Raw genomic sequence first — 18,716 nt, 5'->3', positions numbered from 1 at the left:
CCCCCAAGATTTGGGGTCCCCCCCCAAACCCCCTTTTTAACCCCCCCCCCCAAAATCCTTCAGCTCATTTTTTTTAATTAAGTGCAATTACGCCCCTCCCCCACCTTTTTATCCTCTTGCCCCTCCCCCACCCTTCCCCCCCCTCCCCCCCCCCGCGGTTTTTGGGGTCAAACCCCTCCCCCCTCCCCCCTTTATTTGGGGTCAAACCCCGGTTTTTTTCCTCAATTTTGGGTCAAACCCTCCCTGATTTGGGGATTTTCCCCGTTTTTTCCTCATTTGGGTTTTTTTTTCCTCTCCCTCCATTTCGTTTTTTCCTCTTTTTTTCTCTTTTTTTGGGGTCAAACCCCACAATTTTTTGGGGTCAAACCCCCCCTATTTGGGGTCAAAATCCCCCCTATTTAGGATCAAACCCTTCCCCTTTTTTAGGGTCAAACCCTCCCCAATTTTAGGGTTAAACCCTTCCCATATTTGGGGTCAAACCCTCCTTTTTTTGGGGTCAAACCCCCCCCAATTTTGGGGTCAAACTCCCCCTTTTTTTGGTCAAATCGCCCTTTTTTTGGGGGTAAACCCCCCAAAATTTTGGGGTCAAGCACCCCATTTTTAGGGTCAACCCCCCCCCTTGTTTTGGGGTCAAAACTCCCCCAAATTTGGGGTCAAACCCCCCCATTTTTTAGGGTCAAACCTCCCCTTTTTTTGGGTCAAACCCCCCCTTGTTTTGGGGTCAAACCCCCCATTTTTTTGGGTCAAATCCCTCTTTTTTTTGGGCCAACCCCCCCAATTTTTGGGGTCAAACCCCCCCAATTTTTGGGCTCAAACTCCCCTTTTTCAAGCCCCCCCCCCCCACTCTCCAAGTGCTTTTTTTGGGCGGAAAAAAACCCCCAAATTTTCCCTCATTTTACCCCCCCTCAATTTAATATATTTTTAATATTTTTTTAATAATTTTCGCTCCAAATTCACTTTTTTTTTTTTTTTTTTTTTTTTAGGGGGGGTCACAGGGACCCCAATTCCCACCACCAGAGGGGGGGGTGGGGTGTAAATTTTGGGGGCGTTTTGCTCATTTTTGGGGTTTTTTTCTGCACCTTCAATGTCCTGGGGGGGGTCAGGATGTGCCCCCTCCCCCCTTTTTTCCCCATTTTTCCCCGGGGGATGATTTTATAATTTTTTTTTAATTTTTTTTTTTTTGGGGGGGGGGGGGTGGGTTCAGCCCCTCCCCTCCCCCCGGATTTTGGGGTCAAACGGACCAAAATCGCATTTTGCCTTAGACCCCCCCGCGTGCCTTCCCCCCTCCCCTCCCCCACCCCGAGACCCCTCCCCAAATTAAACGGGGACAATCATTTGGGGGCCCCCTCCCCCTTTTTCGGGGTCTTTCCCCCTCCCCCTCACCATTTTGTCACCCCCCCTCAAATTTTTGGGACCCCCCCCCCCCAGCTTTGCCCCTCCCCCCACCACGATAAAACCCCCCCCCCCAATTTTTGCCCCCCCCCCCCCCCCCCATTTTGGGGCCCCCCCCACCAGCAATGGGGACCCCCAACATTTGGGGACCCCTCCCCCACCAGCAATGGGCCCCTCCCCCCTCCCTTGAAATGCGACCCCTCCCCCATTTCTGCCCCTCCCCCGCCCCAAAATTAAACTTTTTTTTGGGGGGGAGGAGGAGGGGGAGGGGCGATTTTGGGGAGGGGGAGGGGGGTCCTGCCCACACCAGCGTTGCACATTTTGGGGACCCCCCCCCCCAAACCCCCCCCCCAAAGTCGCCCCCCCTCACTCCCCTCCCCCACCTTTGCACGTGGTAGTGACGTCATTTCCCCAGGGGGTGGGGCCCACCCTCCCCCACCCTCCCCCACCCTCCCCCACCTCCCCCCTCCCCAAAATCGCGGGATGAGGAAAAAAAGAAAAAAAAAAACACAAAAAAAAAAATAAAATAAAAACCGCGGTAAAAAAAAAATTACACAAAAAAGGGGCGGAAAAAGACAAAAAAATGGAAATAAAAGTGTCGTTTACCCGCTGAGTGACGGGGAGACCGAATTGGGGGGGGTTGGGGGGGATTTTGGGGGTCCTGGGGGGAATTTTGTGGGGATTCGGGGGTCCTGCAGGGATTTTGGGGGTCCTGGGGGGGGATTTGGGGGTCCTGGGGGGGGATTTGGGGAGGGATTTGGGGAGAGTTTTGGGGTCCTGGAGGGATTTTGGGGGTCCTGGGGGGATTTTTGGGGGGATTTGGGGAGGGGTATGGGGGGGTTTGGGGGGTCCAGGATGGATTTGGGGGGAATTTGGGGGTCCTGGGGGGGATTTTCGGGGTTTCAGGGGGGGATTTTGGGGGTCTGGGGGGAATTTTGGGCGAATTTGGGGGGTCCAGGATGGATTTGGGGGGGAATTTTGAGGTCCTGGGGGGATTTTGGGGGTCTGGGGGGGAATTTTGGGGTCCTGGGGGGCGTTTGGGGGGTCTGGGGGGGGATTTTGGGGTCCAGGGGGGATTTTTGGGGGGTCACTCCCTGCCCCTCCCCCCCGGGGGCGTGTCCGTGTCCCTTTGGGGAATTTCGGGGATTTCCAGATGATTCCCAGTTCCCACTTCCCAGTTCTCCCAGTAACCGGCCCCGCCCCTTCCCAGTGCTCCCAGTAATCCCAGTAACCGGCTTCCCCTTCCTCCCAGTGCTCCCAGTGCTCCCAGTAACCGGCCCCGCCTCTCCCAGTACTCCCAGTGCTCCCAGTAATCCCAGTAACCGGCTTCCCCTTCCTCCCAGTGCTCCCAGTGCTCCCAGTAACCGGCCCCGCCCCTTCCCAGTGCTCCCAGTAATCCCAGTAACCGGCTTCCCCTTCCTCCCAGTGCTCCCAGTAACCGGCCCCGCCCCTCCCAGTGCTCCCAGTGTCCCCTCTGCCCCTCTCCCAGTGTTCCCAGTGCTCCCAGTTGCCCGCCCCCTCCCTCCCAGTGCTCCCAGTAATCCCATTAACCGGCCCCGCCTCTCCCAGTGCTCCCAGTAACCGGTCCCACCCCCTCCCAGTGCTCCCAGTGTCCATTCTGCCCCTCTCCCAGTGCTCCCAGTGCTCCCAGTTGCCCGCCCCCTCCCTCCCAGTGCTCCCAGTAACCGGTCCCACCCCCTCCCAGTGCTCCCAGTGTCCATTCTGCACCTCTCCCAGTGCTCCCAGTATTCCCAGTGCTCCCAGTAACCGGCCCCGCCTCTCCCAGTACTCCCAGTTGCCGGCTTCCCCTTCCTCCCAGTGCTCCCAGTGTTCCCAGTATTCCCAGTAATCCCATCAACCGGCCCCGCCTCTCCCAGTGCTCCCAGTACTCCCAGTTCTCCCAGTTGCCGGCCCCCGCCTCTCCCAGTAATCCCATTAACCGGCCTCGCCTCTCCCAGTGCTCCCAGTTGCCGTCCCTCCCCTTCCTCCCAGTGCTCCCAGTGCTCCCAGTGCTCCCAGTGCTCCCAGTAATCCCATCAACCGGCCCCGCCTCTCCCAGTGTCCCCTCTGCCCCCTCCCAGTTCTCCCAGTGCTCCCAGTGCCCTCCCCCCTCCTCTCCCAGTGCTCCCAGTGCCCTCCCCCCTCCTCTCCCAGTTCTCCCAGTGCTCCCAGTGCCCTCCCCCCGCTCCCAGTGTCCCCTCAGGGTCAGGTGACCGCAGGGTGGGGGGGGGTGACCCCGCTTCCCCTTTTGGGGCCATAAAGGGGCCGGAGCGGGGGGGGACAGCAGGGGACAGCAGGGGACACCGGGGGACAGCAGGGGACACCGGGGGACGGTGAGTGACACCGGGGGGGGACAGGGAGACCCCTGGGACACGTGGGGGGGGGATGGGACCCCGGGGTGGGGGAGGGGGCGACATTCCTGAACCCCCCCAGGGACATGTGGGACCCCCAAGGGGTGGGGGGAGGTGACATTTTTGGACCCCCCAGGGACACGTGGGACTCCCAAGGGGGGGGAGGTGACACTCCTGGGACCCCCAAGGGGGGAGATGGGACCCTTGGGTTGGGGTGGTGAGACTTTTGACCCCCCACCCAGGGACACGTGGGACCCTCGAGGGTGGGGGGTGACACCCCTGGGTGACAAGGGGGGGTGGGACCCTTGAGTGGGGGAGGGGGTGACATTCCTGACCCCCCCCCAGGGACATGTGAGACCCCCAAGGGGGGGGTGGGTGACATGCCCCATGGCCCCCCGGTGTCCCCCCAGTGTCACCCCCATGTCCCCCCAATGTCCCCCAATGTCCCCCCACTGACACCCCATCATGTCCCCCCCATATCCCCCCTTATGTCCCCCCCCGTGGCCCCCCATGTCCCCTCAATGTCCCCCCATATCCCCCCAGTGCCACCCCCAGTGTCACCCCCGTGCCACCCCCTGTCCACCCCAGTGTCACCCCCAATGACACCCCCTGTGTCCCCCCATATCCCCCCAATTATCCCCCCAATGACCCCCCTTGTCCCCCCATCTCCCCCCATGTCCCCCCCAGTGACCCCCCATGTCCCCTCAGTGTCCCCCCCAGTGACCCCCCATGTCCCCCCCATGTCCCCTCAGTGTCCCCCCCAGTGCCACCCCCAGTGTCCCCCCAGTGACCCCTGTCCTGTCCCCCCAGATGCTGTCCCTGCTGTGTGTGACCCTGTTGGTGACAACAGTGACACCCGCGGGGGGTGACGGGGGGGCTCTGACCTTCCTGGCCCTGGGGGACTGGGGGGGTGTCCCCGAGCCCCCCTTTGTCACCCCACGGGAGGTGGCCACGGCGGTGGCCCTGGGCCGGGGCTGTCACCGACCTGGGCGGGGACTTCGTGCTGGCCCTGGGGGACAATTTCTACTACTCGGGGGTGCGCGACGAGTGGGACCCGCGTTTCCAGGTGAGCCCCAAAGCCGGGTGAGCCAAAATCCAGGTGAGCCCCAAAATCCAGGTGAGCCCAAAACAGGGGACGGGGACATGTGTCACTGGTGTCCCCAAATCCCCATGTCCCCAGTTCCCAGTGTCCCCAAATCCCAATGTCACCACATTCCAATGTTCCCATTGTCCCCAATTCCCAATGCCCCCAGTGTCGCCACAGCCCGATGTCCCCAAACCCTGATGTCCCCCAATGTCTCCCAATGTCCCCCACTGTCCCCAAACCCCAATGTCCCCAATGACCCCAATGTCCTCAATGTCCCCACTGTCCCCACTGTCCCCAATGTCCCCACTGTCCCCAATGTCCCCAATGTCCCCAATGTCCCCAGGACACGTTCGAGCGTGTGTTCGTGTCCCCGGGGCTCCGCGGTGTCCCCAATGTCCCCAGTGTCCCCAATGTCCCCAATGTCCCCAGGACACGTTCGAGCGCGTGTTCGTGTCCCCGGGGCTCCGCGGTGTCCCCAATGTCCCCCTGATGTCCCCAATGTCCCCTCTGTCCCCAGGACACGTTTGAACGCGTGTTCGTGTCCCCGGGGCTCCGCGGTGTCCCCTGGTACGTCATGGCCGGGAACCACGACCACGCCGGGAATGTCACCGCACAGCTGTGCTACAGCCACCACTCCCCGCGCTGGTAACGTCCCCTGGTGTCCCCAAGTGTCCCCTGGTGTCCCCAGATGTCCCCTGGTGTCCTCAAATGTCCCCTGGTGTCCCTGAGCATCCCCCTGAGTGTCCCCTGAAGTGGCCCCAAATGGCCCCAAATGTCCCTGAGTGACCCCTGGTGTCTCTTGAGTGTCCCCAAGTGTCCCCAAATGGCCCCGAATGTCCCCTGGTGTCCCCTGGTGTCTCTAGGTGTCCCCAAGTGTCCCCAGTGTCCCTGAGTGTCCCCATGGTGTCCCCAAAGCTCCTCAGGGTGTCCCCAGACTGTCCCCAAGGCCATTCAGTGTGTCCCTAGTTCCCCTCAATGTATCCCCATGGTGTCCCTGCATGTCCTGGCATCCCCAGCCTGTCCCCAGGTGTCCCCAGCCTGTCCCCAAGTGTTCCTGTGGTGTCCCCAAGTGTCCCCAGGTGTCCCCAAGTGTCCCCACTGTCCCCCCAGGCACTTTCCCCACCCCTACTACAGACTGTACCTTGTACTGGGGTGTCCCCAAGTGTCCCCAAGACCCCTCACAGTGTCCCCAGCTTGTCCCCAAGGCCCTCTCAGTGTATCCCCAGGGTGTCCCTGAGTATCCTGGTGTCCCCAGCCTGTCCCAAATTGTCCCTGTGATGTCCCCAAGTGTCCCCAGGTGTCCCCAACTGTCCCCATTGTCCCCCCAGGCACTTCCCCCACCCCTACTACTCGCTCCGCCTGCACATCCCGGGCTCCAACTCCTCCGCTCGGCTGCTGGTGCTGGACACGGTCCTGCTCTGCGGCCACACCGACGACTTTGGCTTTGGGGACGTCCCCGTGGGGCCCCGGGACCCTCACCTGGCCGCGGCTCACCTGTCCTGGCTGCGGGCTCAGCTGGAGGCGGCGGCTGGCGACGCTTTCGTGCTGGTGGCCGGTCACTACCCGGTGTGGTCGGTGGCCAAACACGGCCCCACGCCCTGCCTGCTGCGCCTGCTGCGGCCGCTGCTGCGGAGACACCGCGTCACGGCCTACCTGTGCGGCCACGACCACAACCTGCAGGTGAGGCCGGGGCTCAGGTGTGTGTGGGGGGGAAATGTCCCCCAGAAATTATGCACAAAGGTGGGGTTTATAACCCAGGGTGTTCCCAAGGAAATTGCCCAAATTGTGTCCCCCCCAAAAGGTGTGGGGTGCTCAGGTGTGCAGGGAACACCCCCTAAAATTCTGCCCAAAGTTGTGAGGACACCACTAAAACCTCAAAGGTGTCCCCAGGGTGTGCAGGGATCCCCTAAAACCTGTCCTGGGGTGTGATCTGGGGGTGTCCCCAGGTGTGTCCCCAGGTGTGACCCCAGGTGTGACCCCAGGTGTGACCCCAGGTGTGTCCCCAGGTGTGTTCTCCCCTTTCCCCGCAGTACCTGGAGGGGTCGGGGGGGGTTCCAGGTGTGACCCCAGGTGTAACCCCAGGGTGTGTCCCTCTTTAACCCTGCAGTACCTGGAGGAGGGAGGGGTCAGGATTTCAGGTGTGACCTCAGGTGTGTCCCCTTTCCCCGCATTACCTGGAGAGGGTCAGGGCTGGGATTTCAGGTGTGACCCCAGGTGTGACCCCCAGGTGTGACCCCAGGTGTGACCCCCTTTCCCGCAGTACCTGGAGGGGTCAGGGGGGTTCCAGGTGTGACCCCAGGTGTGACCCCCTTTTCCCGCAGTACCTGGAGGAGGGAGGGGTTGGGGCCCCAGGTGTGACCCCAGGTGTGACCTCAGGTGTATCCCCCTTTCCCCGCAGCACCTGGAGGGGTTGGGGGGTTCCAGGTGTGTCCCCAGGTGTGACCCCAGGTGTGTCCCCCTTTAACCCTTGCAGTACCTGGAGGAGGGAGGGGTTGGGATTTCAGGTGTGTCCCCAGGTGTAACCCCAGGTGTGACCCCAGGTGTGTCCCCTTTCCCCCCTGCAGTACCTGGAGGAGGGAGGGGTTTGGGTTACAGGTGTGACCCAGGTGTGTCCCCAGGTGTGTCCCCAGGTGTGACCCCAGGTGTGTCCCCAGGTGTGTTCCCCTTTCCCTGCAGTACCTGGAGGAGGGAGGGGTTGGGATTTCAGGTGTGACCCCAGGTGTGACCCCAGGTGTGTCCCTCAGGTGTGTCCCCTCCTTCCCCCACAATACCTGGAGGGGTCGGGGGTGTTCCAGGTATGTCCCCCAGGTGTAACCCCAGGTGTATCCCTTTCCCCCCGCAGTACCTGGAGGGGTTGGGGGGGTTCCAGGTGTGACCCCAGGTGTGACCCCAGGTGTGACCCCAGGTGTGTCCCCTTTTCCCGCAGTACCTGGAGGAGGGAGGGGTCGGTTACGTCCTCAGCGGCGCCGGGAATTTCATGGAGGACTCGCGGCCCCACCAGGGCTCGGTCCCGCCCGGCGCCCTCCGGTTCTTCTTCGGGAGCCCCGGGAGCCCCGGCGGGTTCGCTCACCTGCGCCTGGAGCCCGCGGGGCTCACCGTCACCTACCTGGAGTCCACAGGCCGCGTCCTGCACCGGGTGACGCTGCCCCCGCGCCACCCCTGAGCCTGGGGACAGTGGGGACAGTGGGGACATTGGGACAATGGGGACACTGGGGACAATGGGGACATGGGGACAATGGGGACACTGGGGACAATGGGGACACTGGGGTCACCGTCACCTACCTGGAGTCCACAGGCCGCGTCCTGCACCGGGTGACACTGCCCCCGCGCCGCCCCTGAGCCCGGGACAATGGGGACAATGGGGACAATGGGGACATGGGGGACATGGGGGACAATGGGGACATTGGGGACACTGGGACACTTACCTGGAGTCCACAGGCCGTGTCCTGCACCGGGTGACGCTCCCGCCGCGCCACCCCTGAGCCCGTGGACATTGGGGACAGTGGGGACAATGGGGGACAATGGGGACACCGGGAACCATGGGGGCAATGGGACCCCTTCCCTGCAGGGACACAGGGGACACTGGGGACATTGGGACCCCTGTCCTGGGGACATTGGGGACACTGAGGACACTGGGGACAATGGGGACATTGGGGACACTGTGACCCCTTCCCTGCAGGACACAGGGGACACTGGGGACACTGGGACCACAACATTGGGGACACTGGGGACACTGAGACCCCTTTCCTAGGGGACATCCCATAAACTCTGATCCCTTGGGTGACACTGGCGTACACTGGGACCCCTTCCCTGCAGGACACAGGGGACACTGGGGACACCGGGAACAATAGGACAATGGGACCCCAACACTGGGGGACACTCCATGACCTCTGACCCCTTGGAAGACACTGGGGGACACTGACCCCTGTCCTGGGGGGACACTGGGGACACTGACCCCTGTCCTGGGGGGACACTGACCCCCTCCTGGGTTCCCCCAGTGACAATTAACCCCCAATAAACCCTTTAAACGGCGCCCCCTCCATGGCCGGACCCGAACCCGCCGCGATTCGCCCCAAAAACCACGCGGGGGCGGAGCCTCATGGCTATAACCACGCCCCCTCTCTGCTGATTGGTCAAAACCGCGCGTCCATCCAGCGGGCGGGGCAGAGCACCAATCACGTCTCTCCTCGGCGGTGATTAGCTGAGGCGCCGCGTCTATCGACCAATCAGCGAGGCTCTTGAGGGTCACGTGGGGGAAAAGCGCGCTTTCCTCGCCGCTGATTGGCTGAGGGCGGAGGGGCGGCACTTCCGGGAAGGCGGCGGGAGCGGCGTGAGGAACCGGGAGGGACCGGGAGGGACCGGGGGGTCCCCGAGGGGTCCCGGAGGGGTCCAACCGCCCCCGGCACGTCCCACAGCGGGTCGGGGCCGCTCTGAGGGCGCTCCCGGGGCCGTTCCCGGTGTTTTCCCCCGTTCCCGGGGCCGTTCCCGGTGTTTTCCCCGTTCCCGGAGCCGTTCCCGTTTCCCGGCTCCGGTGAGGCCGCCATGGGGCGCCGCAAGTCGAAGCGGAAGCCGCCGCCGAAGAAGAAGATGACGGGGACGCTGGAGACGCAGTTTACGTGTCCCTTCTGCAACCACGAGAAATCCTGCGACGTCAAGATGTGAGCGGGGGGAAAACCGGGGAGGGGACACCGGGAGGGGACACCGGGACCCCCTGTCCTGGGGACATTGGGGACACTGGGAGACACTGGGGACACTGGGATCCCTGCCCTGGGGGACACTGGAGACACTGGCGACATACTGGGGACACTGGGGATAATGGGACCCTGACACTGGGGGACACTCTGTGACCTCTGTGACCTCTGACCCTTGGGGGACACTGGGGGACACTGGGGGACACTGGGACCCCTGTCCTGGGGGATGCTGGGGACGCTGGGGACACTGGGACCCCATCCTAGGGGACACTGGGAACATTGGGACCTCTGTCCTAGGGGACACTGGGGACACTGAGGGGACATGGGGGACAATGGGGACACTGGGACCCTTCCCTGGGGGACACTCTGTGACCTCTGACCCCTTGGGGGACATTGAGGGGACAATGGGGACACTGGGGGACACCGTTATCCCCCCGCAGGGACCGTGCCCGTAACACCGGGGTGATCTCGTGCACCGTGTGCCTGGAGGAGTTCCAGACCCCCATCACCTGTATCCTTTACCTGGGACCCCCGGGACCCCTCCAGGACCCCCCTGGGACCCTCCAGGACCCTCCAGGACCCCCCAAGACTCTCCAGGACCTCCCAGGAACCCCCAGGACCTCCCGGGACCCCCCCCCCAGGACCCCCCTGGGACCCCCCATGGACTCCTGGGACCCTCCAGGACCTCCCAGGACCCCCTGGGACCCTCCACGACCCCCCAGGGATCCCCCAGGACCCCCCAAAATCCAGTTTTGAGCCTTAACAGCCCCCCCAGACCTGTCGGAGCCCGTGGACGTTTACAGCGACTGGATCGACGCCTGCGAGGCGGCCAACCAGTGACAGGGGGTGACAGGGGTGTCACTGTCCCCAGGGCCACCCCCGGGGGGTGACAGGGGTGTCACTGTCACCAGGGCCACCCCCGGGGGGGGGGGGTGACAACAGTGACCTGTCCCCAGGGCCACCCCCAGGGGGGTGACAGCAGTGTCAGTGTCACCAGGGCCACCCACAGGGGGGTGACAGGGGTGTCACTGTCCCCAGGGCCACCCACAGGGGGGTGACAGCAGTGTCAGTGTCACCAGGGCCACCCACAGGGGGGTGACAGGGGTGTCACTGTCCCCAGGGCCACCCACAGGGGGGTGACAGCAGTGTCAGTGTCACCAGGGCCACCCACAGGGGGGTGACAGGGGTGTCACTGTCCCCAGGGCCACCCACAGGGGGGTGACAGCAGCCCTTGGGACATGGTGACACCCCCTGGTGACATCCCCGGACATGGTGACACTCAGTGACACCCCCAGGACATGGTGACACCCTCCAGGATTTGGTGACACCCCCTTGGTGACACCCCCAGGTCATGGTGACACTCAGTGACACCCCCAGGACACGGTGACACCCCCAGGATCTGGTGACCCCCCCATCACCCGCTGTGGGGGTGACATTTGCCCCCCCCCAGGATGTGACACTTGTCCCTGTCCCTATTTGGGGACATCATTGGTGTGACACGTTTTTGGCAGAACCACCCCGGAATAAACCCCCCCCACCCTGAGCTGGTGACCCTGGTCCTGCTGTGACTGATTTGTCCCTTTGTCCCCTCCCCTGTCCCTCAGTGTCCCCTCAGTGTCCCCTCGGTGTCCCCCACGAGGTCACACAAGTGTCACTTTTGCGTGTGGCTTTTATTGTGCCTCGGTGGCTTCACACGTGGCTGGGGCCGGTCCTGGGGCTGGACCCGGCACTGTCACCCCCTGGGGACAACCCTGGGGACAATCCTGGGGACAATCCCGGCACTGTCACCCCCTGGGGACAACCCTGGGGACAATCCTGGGGACAATCCCGGCACTGTCACCCCCTGGGGACAACCCTGGGGACAATCCTGGGGACAATCCCGGCACTGTCACCCCCTGGAGACAACCCTGGGGACAACCCTGGGGACAATCCCTGGCATTGTCACCCCCTGGAGCCGGTCCTGGGGCTGGACCGGGCACTGTCACCCCCTTGGGGACAATCCTGGGGACAGTCCCAGCAGTGTCCCCTCTCCTGGGGCTGATCGTGGGGCTGGACCCGGCTCTGTCACCCCCTGGGGACAACCCTGGGGACAATCCTGGGGCTGGACCTGGCACTGTCACCCCCTGGGGACAACCCTGGGGACAGTCCTGGCACTGTCCCCTCCCTTGGGGACAATCCGGGGGCCGATCCCGGTGCTGGTTTCCCCCGGGGGTCCGGTCCAGCCCCGGTACCAATCCCAGGGGCCGAACCCCACCAGAACCAACCCCAGGCCGAACCCCTGGTGCTGTTCCCGGTGCCATTCCCGGTTCTGGTTCCTCCCGGGGACCAGTCCTGGTTCCGGTTCCCCCTGGAGGCCGATCCTGGTGCCGGTTTCCCCCAGTACCGATCCCGAGGGCCAAACCCCACCAGAACCAACCCCAGGCTGGACCCCAGGGCTGTTCCCGGTTCCAGTCCAGCCCCAGCCTGGTCCCCCTGGGGGTCTGGTCCAGCCCCTGGTACTGATCCCAGGGACCGAACCCCACCAGAACCAACCCCAGGCTGGACCCCAGGGCTGTTCCTGGCTCCAGTCCAGCCCTGGTGATGCTCCTGGTCCCCCCCGGGGTCCGGTCCAGCCCCGGTCCAGCCCCAGTGATGCTCCTGGCCCCCCTGAGGGTCCGGTCCAGCCCCGGTGATGCTCCCGGTCCCCCCTGGGCCCGGTCCAGCCCCGGCCCGGCCCCGGCGGTGCGGCCAGCGGGGTGTGAAGCCGGTCGGTGTCTGAGCGGTGCTGTCGGGGTTGCGAAGCGGGAACTGGGGGACGAACCGGCGGCTACTGGGAATTGTAAAGGTGCCCGTCGTAGCCGTCGTGGCCCAGCAGCTCGGGGCCCCCGCAGTATTTGGGGTCGTAGACCTGGCGGGGGAGGCCGTAGACGGTCATGCCCTGCTGGGACGCGCCCTTGTTGCTGCCCATCTGCAGGCCGATGGTGTTGGTGTCGCAGTGCTCCATCCCCAGCGACGGCTCGAAGATCTGACGTTTGGTGCCCGGTGCTGTCATCCCCGCCTGGGACATGGGGAGTGGGTTAGGGTCACCCCCGAGGGGTCAGGGTAATCTCTGAGGGGTTTGGGGTGTCCCCAGCATTGTCATCCCCGCCTGGGACATGGGGAGGTGGGTTAGGGTCATCCCTCGAGGGGTTTGGGGTGTCCCCGGTACTGTCATCCCCGCCTGGGACACGGGGAGTGGGTTAGGGTCACCCCTGAGGGGTTATGGCCATATCCCAAGGGGTTATGGTCACCCTGGAGGGGTCAGGGTCACCCCTGAGGGGTCACAGTCACCCCCATGGAGTGTGGGGTGTCCTCAGGGGTCCCACCTGGACAGCAGGAGGTGGCTCAGGGTGGTGGCCAAGGGGTCAGGGTCACCCCCCGAGGGGTCACGGCCACCCTGAGGGGTGTGGGGTGTCCTCGGGGGTCCCTCTGTCCTCTCCCTGCTGTCTGTCCATCCTTTCTTTGTCCTCAAAGTCTTTTTATTCCACTTCTCAAAGTCCCTTTGTCTCCTTGGTCCAGGACATTGAAGTCCCCTGGTGACATCTCCCCCCATATCCTTGTGTCCCCTGGGCTGGCAGTGTCCCCCTGGTGTCCCCGTGGTGTCCCCTGTCCCCACCTGGCTGGCCCCTTTGTTGGTGCCCATCTGGAGGCTGATGGTGGCCTGGTCCAGGGGCTGGCAGTGTCCCCATGTCCCTGTGTCCCCATATCCCCATATCTCCATATCCTCATATCTTCGTGTCCCCATGTCCATGTGTCCCCATGTCCCCATGTCCCTGTGTCCCCCCAGGGCTGGCAGTGTCCCCCTGTCCCCTGTCCCTGTCCCCACCTGGCTGGCCCCTTTGTTGGTGCCCATCTGGAGGCTGATGGTGGCCTGGTCCAGGGGCTGGTCCGTGCCCAGTTTGGGGTCGTACAGGTGTCGCCGTGTCCCGTACGCCGTCATGCCCTGCTGGCTGGCGAACTTGTTGGTGCCCATCTGGGGACAGTCACAGTCACAGCGTCACCACGGTGTCCCCAAGGCGCTGTCACCGCCCCCCCCTGGTGTCCCCAGGTGTCCCCAGGTGTCACCTGCAGCCCGATGATGTTCCTGCCCTCGCGCAGTTTCTCGGGGTGGAAGCGCCGCTGCTGTTTCTCGGCGTATTTCACCCCCAGCCCCACGTTGTTCCCCTTTGTCTTGGCCTGGGCGAGACCCCCGGGGGTTGGGGAGGGGCTCGGGGGGCTCCCCCAGACCCCAAATCCCCTCCCCAGACCCCAAATCCCTTCCCTACAACCAAAATATCCTCTCCAGACCCTAAATCCCTTCCCCAGACCCCAAATACCCCCCCCAGGACCCCTCCAGAACTCCTTTAACCCTCCCCAGGACCCCCCGGGACCCCCTGGAACCTGCCAGGACCCCATATCCCCTCCCAGGACCCTTTTAACCTCCTCCAGGACCCCCCAGGACCCTTTTAACCCACCCCAGAACCCCCCAGCACCCTTTGGGCCCCCTCCAGGACCCCTCCAGGACCCCCCAGGACCCCATAATTCCCCCCAGGACCCCATAATTCCCCCCAGGACCCTTTTAATCCCCCCCAGGATCCCCCCAGGACCCTTTTAACCCCCTCCAAGACCCTCCAGGACCCCTTTTAACCCCTCCCAGGACCCTTTTAACCTCCCCTGAGACCCCCCCCAGGACCCTTTTAACCCCTCCTAGAATCCTTTTAACCTCCCCTGAGACCCTCCAGGACCCCTTGGGACCCCCCAGGACCCCTCAAGACCCTTCCAGAACCCCTCTAGGACCCTTTTAACCCCTCCCAGGACCCTTTTAATCCCCCCCAGGACACCCCTAGGACCCTTCAGGACCCCCTAGGACCCTTTAACCCCCCCCAGGACCTTTTGGGACCCCTTGGGACCCCCCAGCCCACTCCTGGGGGTCTCACCTGGCTGGCGAGGGCGATGAGGGTGGACTGCACCTGGGTGTGGTTGGTGTTCTCGAACAGGTCGTTGGCCTCGAAGATGTCGTGGGGCTTCACCCCATAGCGGGTGATGGCCCGCAGGAAGTTCCCGATGTTCTCCAGCTGGGTGGGGGGTCAGGGGGGTTTGGGGTCAGGGGTGGGCCCGAACATCCCGGGTTTGGGGTCAGGGGTGGGGCCAAAACAGGGTTTGGGTCAGGGATGGGCCCAAAAATCTGGTTTGGGGTCAGGGTTCATCCCAAAAACTGGGGTTGGGGTCAGAGGTGGGCTCAAAAAAATGGGTTTGGGGTTTGGGGTCAGGGATGGGGCCAAAAAACGGGGTTTGGGGTCACAGTTCAGCCCCAAAAACTAGTTTTGGGGTCAGGGATGGGCCCAAAAAACTGGGGTTGGGGTCAGGGATGGCCCAAAAAAACTGGGTTTGGGGTGAGGGACAGTCCCAAAAACTGGGTTTGGGGTCAGAGCCTGAGTTTGGGGTTTGGGGTCAGAGCCCATCCCCAAATCCTGGGTTTGGGGTCAGAGTCCACCTCCAACACCTGGGTTTGGGGTTAGAGCCTGATTTGGGGTCAGAGCCCAGGTTTGGGGTCAGAGTTGGGCCCCAAAAAACCCGGGTTTGGGGTCAGAGACCATCCCAAAAGCCAGATTTGGGTCAGAGTCCATGTTTGGGGTTTGGGGTTCGGGGTCCCCCCTCACCTTGTGCCAGTTCTGGACGGGTTCGTTCACCTTCGGCACCGAACCCGGCTGGAGTTTGTTGATGAGCCTGGAGGGGTCAGAGGTCAGCACGGGTGGGGTCAGGGGTCAGCACAGGTGAGGTCAGCACAGGTGGGGTCAGAGGTCAGCACGGGTGGGGTCAGAGGTCAGCACAGGTGGGGTCAGAGGTCAGAACAGGTGAGGTCAGCATGGGTGGGGTCAGGGGTCAGCACGGGGGGGGTCAGAGGTCAGCACAGGTGACCCCCCAGGATGACCCCAGACCCCACCAGGACTGGGGGGCAGGGGGGACAGGCCCAGCCCCCAATGTTGGGGCCAGGTGAGGGGTCAAAGGTCAAAGGTCAAGGTTAAATTTGGGGTGAATTCCCAGAGGATCATCCCAGCCTGGGCCGGGCTCAGGAGAGGGACAGTCACAGCTCAGCCAGGACTGGGGACAAAATTTGGGTCACTTGAGGTCACTTGGGGTCAGAAGTCAGGGGTCACTCGGGGTCAGGGGTCACTTGGGGACAGGGGTCAGTTGGGGTCACTCGAGGTGAGGGTTTGGGCGTCACTGGGGGATCAGGGGTCACTGGGGGTCAGAGGTCACTTGGTATCAGGGGTCACTCAGGGTCACTGGGGGTCAGGGGTCAGTGGTCACTCGGGGTCAGAGGTCAGGGGCCAGGGTTTGGGACTCATTTGGGATCAGGGGTCAGAGTTCTGGGTCAGTGGTCACTCAGGGTCAGGGGTCAGGGGTCAGGGGTCAGGCCGTACTCGCAGAGGATGACGCCGTCCTTGAGCCCGTCCATGAAGTTGTCCCCGATGCGGCGCCCCGTGGTCCCCTCGATCCAGGCCCGCAGCTCCCGCTCGTGCTGGGGGTCGTATTTCTGTGCCAGCTGGGGGGACACGGGACATGGGGACACCACCGGGGGGACAGGGGACATGGGAACACTACAGGAGGACAGGGGACAGTGCTGGGGGTCGTATTTCTGTGCCAGCTGGGGGGACACGGGACAGGGACATGGGGACACCGCCAGGGGACAGGGGACAGCACAGGGGGGACATGGGACACCGCCAGGGGATGGGGACAGGACCATGGGGACACCAGGGACATCGCCAGGCGGACACGATGGCACGGAGAATGTGGAGGACACCCCTGGCGACACCTCTGGGGACACAGGGACACCCTTGGTGACACCTCTGAGGACATCGGGGACAGTGCCAGGAGGGCAGGAAGGACATGGGGACACCGGCGGGGGGACACGGGGAAACCACCAGCGGGTGGAGACACCACCAGGGGGACACTGGGGACAGTGCCAGGGGATGGGGACAGCACCATGGGGACACGAGGACACCGCTGGGGACACCGGGGACACCCCTGCGGACACGGGGACATCGCCAGGGGGACACGGGGACATCACCAGGAGATGGGGACACCCCGGGGACACCCCTGGGGACACCAGGACACCCCTGGCGACACCCCCCGGGACCCCCCCCCACACTCCCAACACCCCCAAACCCCCCACGAGCACAAACCCCACAAACTCAACTTTTCTCCCCACAACAAACCAGAACCCCCCACACCTCCCAACCCCCCCGGTGCCCCCAACCCCCGTCCCGGCTCCGGGAGGGGCGGAGAGCCCCGGACCCCCCCCCGGACCCCCCCAGGGCCCCGCCCCGGCCCCCCCGGGCCCCGGAGCGGCCGAACCTTTGTCCATATATAGCCCCGGGCCGCCCGCCCGCCGCTCTCCGCCGCCTTATAAGGGCTCACGGCGGGGCCGGGGGGCACCGGGGCCCCCCCGGGGCTGCGGGGATGGTCCTCCCCCTCCCCAGCCCCGTCCCGAGCCCCCTCCCCACCCCAAACCCCCTCCCCATTCCCCATCCCCGTTAACCCTTCACAGGTGGGACCCCCCCCCCATTTCTCTCTCCCGGTTCTGTGTCCGGTATTTCCCCCCCCCCGTTAACCCTTCACGGGCTGGACACCGGAGATTGTGGGGGGTTTGGGGGGGTCTCTGGGTGTCGCCCCCCACCCCCATTTCCTCCTCTCAGCCCATCCCCAGGGGGGTCCCGGTGTGGCCGTTTATTACCGGAATAACCGGGACCCCCCCCCCAGGGTAACGGAACCCCCATCCCCATTAACCCTTCACTCCCCAGGACCCTCCCAGTGTCGCCCCCTCCCCTCATTAACCCCCTCCCATTAATTACCGGAATAACCGGGGGGGGGGGACAACAAACCCCCTCCCCTGTAAACCGGACCCCGGTGAGACCCCCGGGAAAGGGGAGAGGGGGAGGGGGGAACACCCCATTACCGCCCCCCCCCCCGCCCCGGTTTGTTTGTCCCGGTTTGTTTGTCCCTCCCGGGGCAGCACCAGGGACAGCGCCGGGTCCCGCCCCCGCCCCCTCCGGGCCCCCCTGAGCCCCCCCGGTTTGGGGAGGGTCACACCGGCCCCCCCTGACCCCGACCCCCCCCCGGCCCGGTTCGGTCCCGGTTTGTCCCGGTTCGGTTCGGCCCCGCTCACCTTGTTCTTCACCTCGGCCGAGAGTCCGTAGGCGGGGCCGCGGTTGAAGTGGGCGTTGGACATGGCGGGGGTCGCGGGCTGGGCTGGGGAGGGGTCTCTGGGTGCTCCCGGTGGGTCCCGGTGGTTCCGGTGCCGGTTCGGGGCTGTCCCGGTTCGGTTCGGGTTTATCCCGCTTTGGGCTCCGTCGCTCCTTCCCGGTTCCTTTTAAAAGTGGGGGGTGGGCGCGGGGACCCCCCCGGAGAGGAGCGGCCGCAGCCAATCAGAGGCCGCCGCCGCGCTGACGTCACGGCGGGGCGGGTGATGGCGTCATTTTTTCCACATTTAACGGGGGGGATCCCTGAGGATGGGGAGGGGGATCCCGGGGGGGTCCTGGAATGGACCCCCCGCCCCAAATTTGCCCCTTATCGGTGTCCCCCCCCCCGTGTCCCCCCTCGGGTCACCCCCAGAGGGGGGACCCCCCTGGGGACACCCCGCCATGTCCTGGGGGATCCCCTGGGTCACTTGGGGTCACATCCCTGGATATTGGGGACCCCGCCCCCACCCCCGGTGCCCCTCCCCCTCCACTGGGACCCCCCCGGGACCTCCCGCGGTGTCCCCCCCCCCCGCTCGGTGCCGTCACCGGATCGGCCTCCGGGGGGAGGACACGGCTCGTCACGGGTGGGGAATGTCCCCTCCCCCCTCACTCAGAGCCCCTCCCCCACCCGGGATTGGGGGGGACACCGGGGATTCCCCCCTTCGCCCCCCCCTCCCCCCCACCTCCGGGAGACTTGGGGAACCCCTCGCCCCCCCCTGCTGGAGCTGGAATTCCCGTTAAACGCCTGTGACATCATCGCTAAACCCCCCCCGTGACGTCGCCGCGTGTCCCCGGCCCTGAGCTCATCCCGGGGTCCCGTTCTGACGTCACGGGGGAACCCCCTCTGAGCCACGCCCCCGCTCTCACCACCAATCACCGCGCTCGTCTCAACCCGCGAATAAAAGCCGCGCGGCGATTGGATAATCCTCCAGGCTCCGCCCCCTGACCCTGAGGC

General features: G+C 64.4%; 3 protein-coding genes and 1 long non-coding RNA gene across 6 annotated transcripts; 2 read left to right on the top strand and 2 right to left on the bottom strand.

The window, feature by feature from the left end:
• Window positions 1-3,692: 3,692 nt before the first annotated feature.
• On the top strand, window positions 3,693-7,993 carry ACP5 (acid phosphatase 5, tartrate resistant; the record flags this gene model as incomplete). The annotated part of the gene is given in 6 exon segments (XM_083881944.1): window positions 3,693-3,725; window positions 4,554-4,715; window positions 4,717-4,809; window positions 5,348-5,475; window positions 6,159-6,510; window positions 7,757-7,993. Coding segments are annotated over 5 exon segments (972 nt in total). The 5' UTR covers window positions 3,693-3,725.
• Window positions 7,994-8,493: 500 nt separating this feature from the next.
• Window positions 8,494-9,952, bottom strand: LOC310921689. The gene is made up of 3 exons (XR_014592192.1): window positions 9,716-9,952; window positions 8,618-8,748; window positions 8,494-8,531 (listed from the first exon to the last, which is right to left on the bottom strand). It is a non-coding gene; the product is annotated as an uncharacterized lncRNA (long non-coding RNA).
• On the top strand, window positions 9,121-10,830 carry ELOF1 (elongation factor 1). Of its 3 annotated transcripts, none has more exons than XR_014592191.1 (4): window positions 9,121-9,488; window positions 9,962-10,032; window positions 10,297-10,424; window positions 10,817-10,830. XR_014592191.1 is itself a non-coding variant. In XM_083881890.1 (4 exons), exons 1-3 carry the CDS (start codon window positions 9,373-9,375, stop codon window positions 10,359-10,361), a joined length of 252 nt encoding a protein of 83 aa, XP_083738016.1. In that variant the 5' UTR covers window positions 9,121-9,372; the 3' UTR covers window positions 10,362-10,401; window positions 10,734-10,819. The 3 variants fall into 3 exon arrangements, 2 of the variants coding, with proteins under 2 accessions (XP_083738016.1, XP_083738015.1); XM_083881890.1 differs by having other exon boundaries at window positions 10,297-10,401; window positions 10,734-10,819; XM_083881889.1 differs by lacking the exon at window positions 10,817-10,830 and having other exon boundaries at window positions 9,122-9,488; window positions 10,297-10,466.
• Window positions 10,831-12,242: 1,412 nt separating this feature from the next.
• On the bottom strand, window positions 12,243-18,708 carry CNN1 (calponin 1). Its single transcript, XM_083881919.1, has 8 exons — window positions 18,629-18,708; window positions 17,689-17,889; window positions 15,944-16,065; window positions 15,179-15,245; window positions 14,456-14,593; window positions 13,605-13,715; window positions 13,366-13,512; window positions 12,243-12,558 (listed from the first exon to the last, which is right to left on the bottom strand). Exons 2-8 carry the CDS (start codon window positions 17,749-17,751, stop codon window positions 12,328-12,330), a joined length of 879 nt encoding a protein of 292 aa, XP_083738045.1. The 5' UTR covers window positions 17,752-17,889; window positions 18,629-18,708; the 3' UTR covers window positions 12,243-12,327.
• Window positions 18,709-18,716: the final 8 nt, after the last annotated feature.

Source organism: Zosterops lateralis (assembly GCF_965231275.1).
Source record: "Zosterops lateralis genome assembly, chromosome: 36".
Lineage (NCBI taxonomy): Eukaryota > Metazoa > Chordata > Aves > Passeriformes > Zosteropidae > Zosterops > Zosterops lateralis.
The sequence above is the reverse complement of the archived record's forward strand: the minus strand, read 5'-3'. Positions and strand labels throughout refer to the sequence as shown.

Bases quoted from the DNA above. Each gene is read 5' to 3' on its own strand.
- CNN1 (XM_083881919.1), bottom strand. From the start codon at position 17,751: ATGTCCAACGCCCACTTCAACCGCGGCCCCGCCTACGGACTCTCGGCC. The intron at 15,246-15,943 runs GTACGGCCTGAC...TGACCCCTCCAG, and splicing joins GACGGCGTCATCCTCTGCGA to GCTCATCAACAAACTCCAGC. The intron at 13,716-14,455 runs GTGAGACCCCCA...GGTCTCGCCCAG, and splicing joins TCATCGCCCTCGCCAGCCAG to GCCAAGACAAAGGGGAACAA.
- ELOF1 (XM_083881890.1), top strand. From the start codon at position 9,373: ATGGGGCGCCGCAAGTCGAAGCGGAAGCCGCCGCCGAAGAAGAAGATG. The intron at 9,489-9,961 runs GTGAGCGGGGGG...ATCCCCCCGCAG, and splicing joins AAATCCTGCGACGTCAAGAT to GGACCGTGCCCGTAACACCG. The intron at 10,033-10,296 runs GTATCCTTTACC...CAGCCCCCCCAG, and splicing joins GTTCCAGACCCCCATCACCT to ACCTGTCGGAGCCCGTGGAC.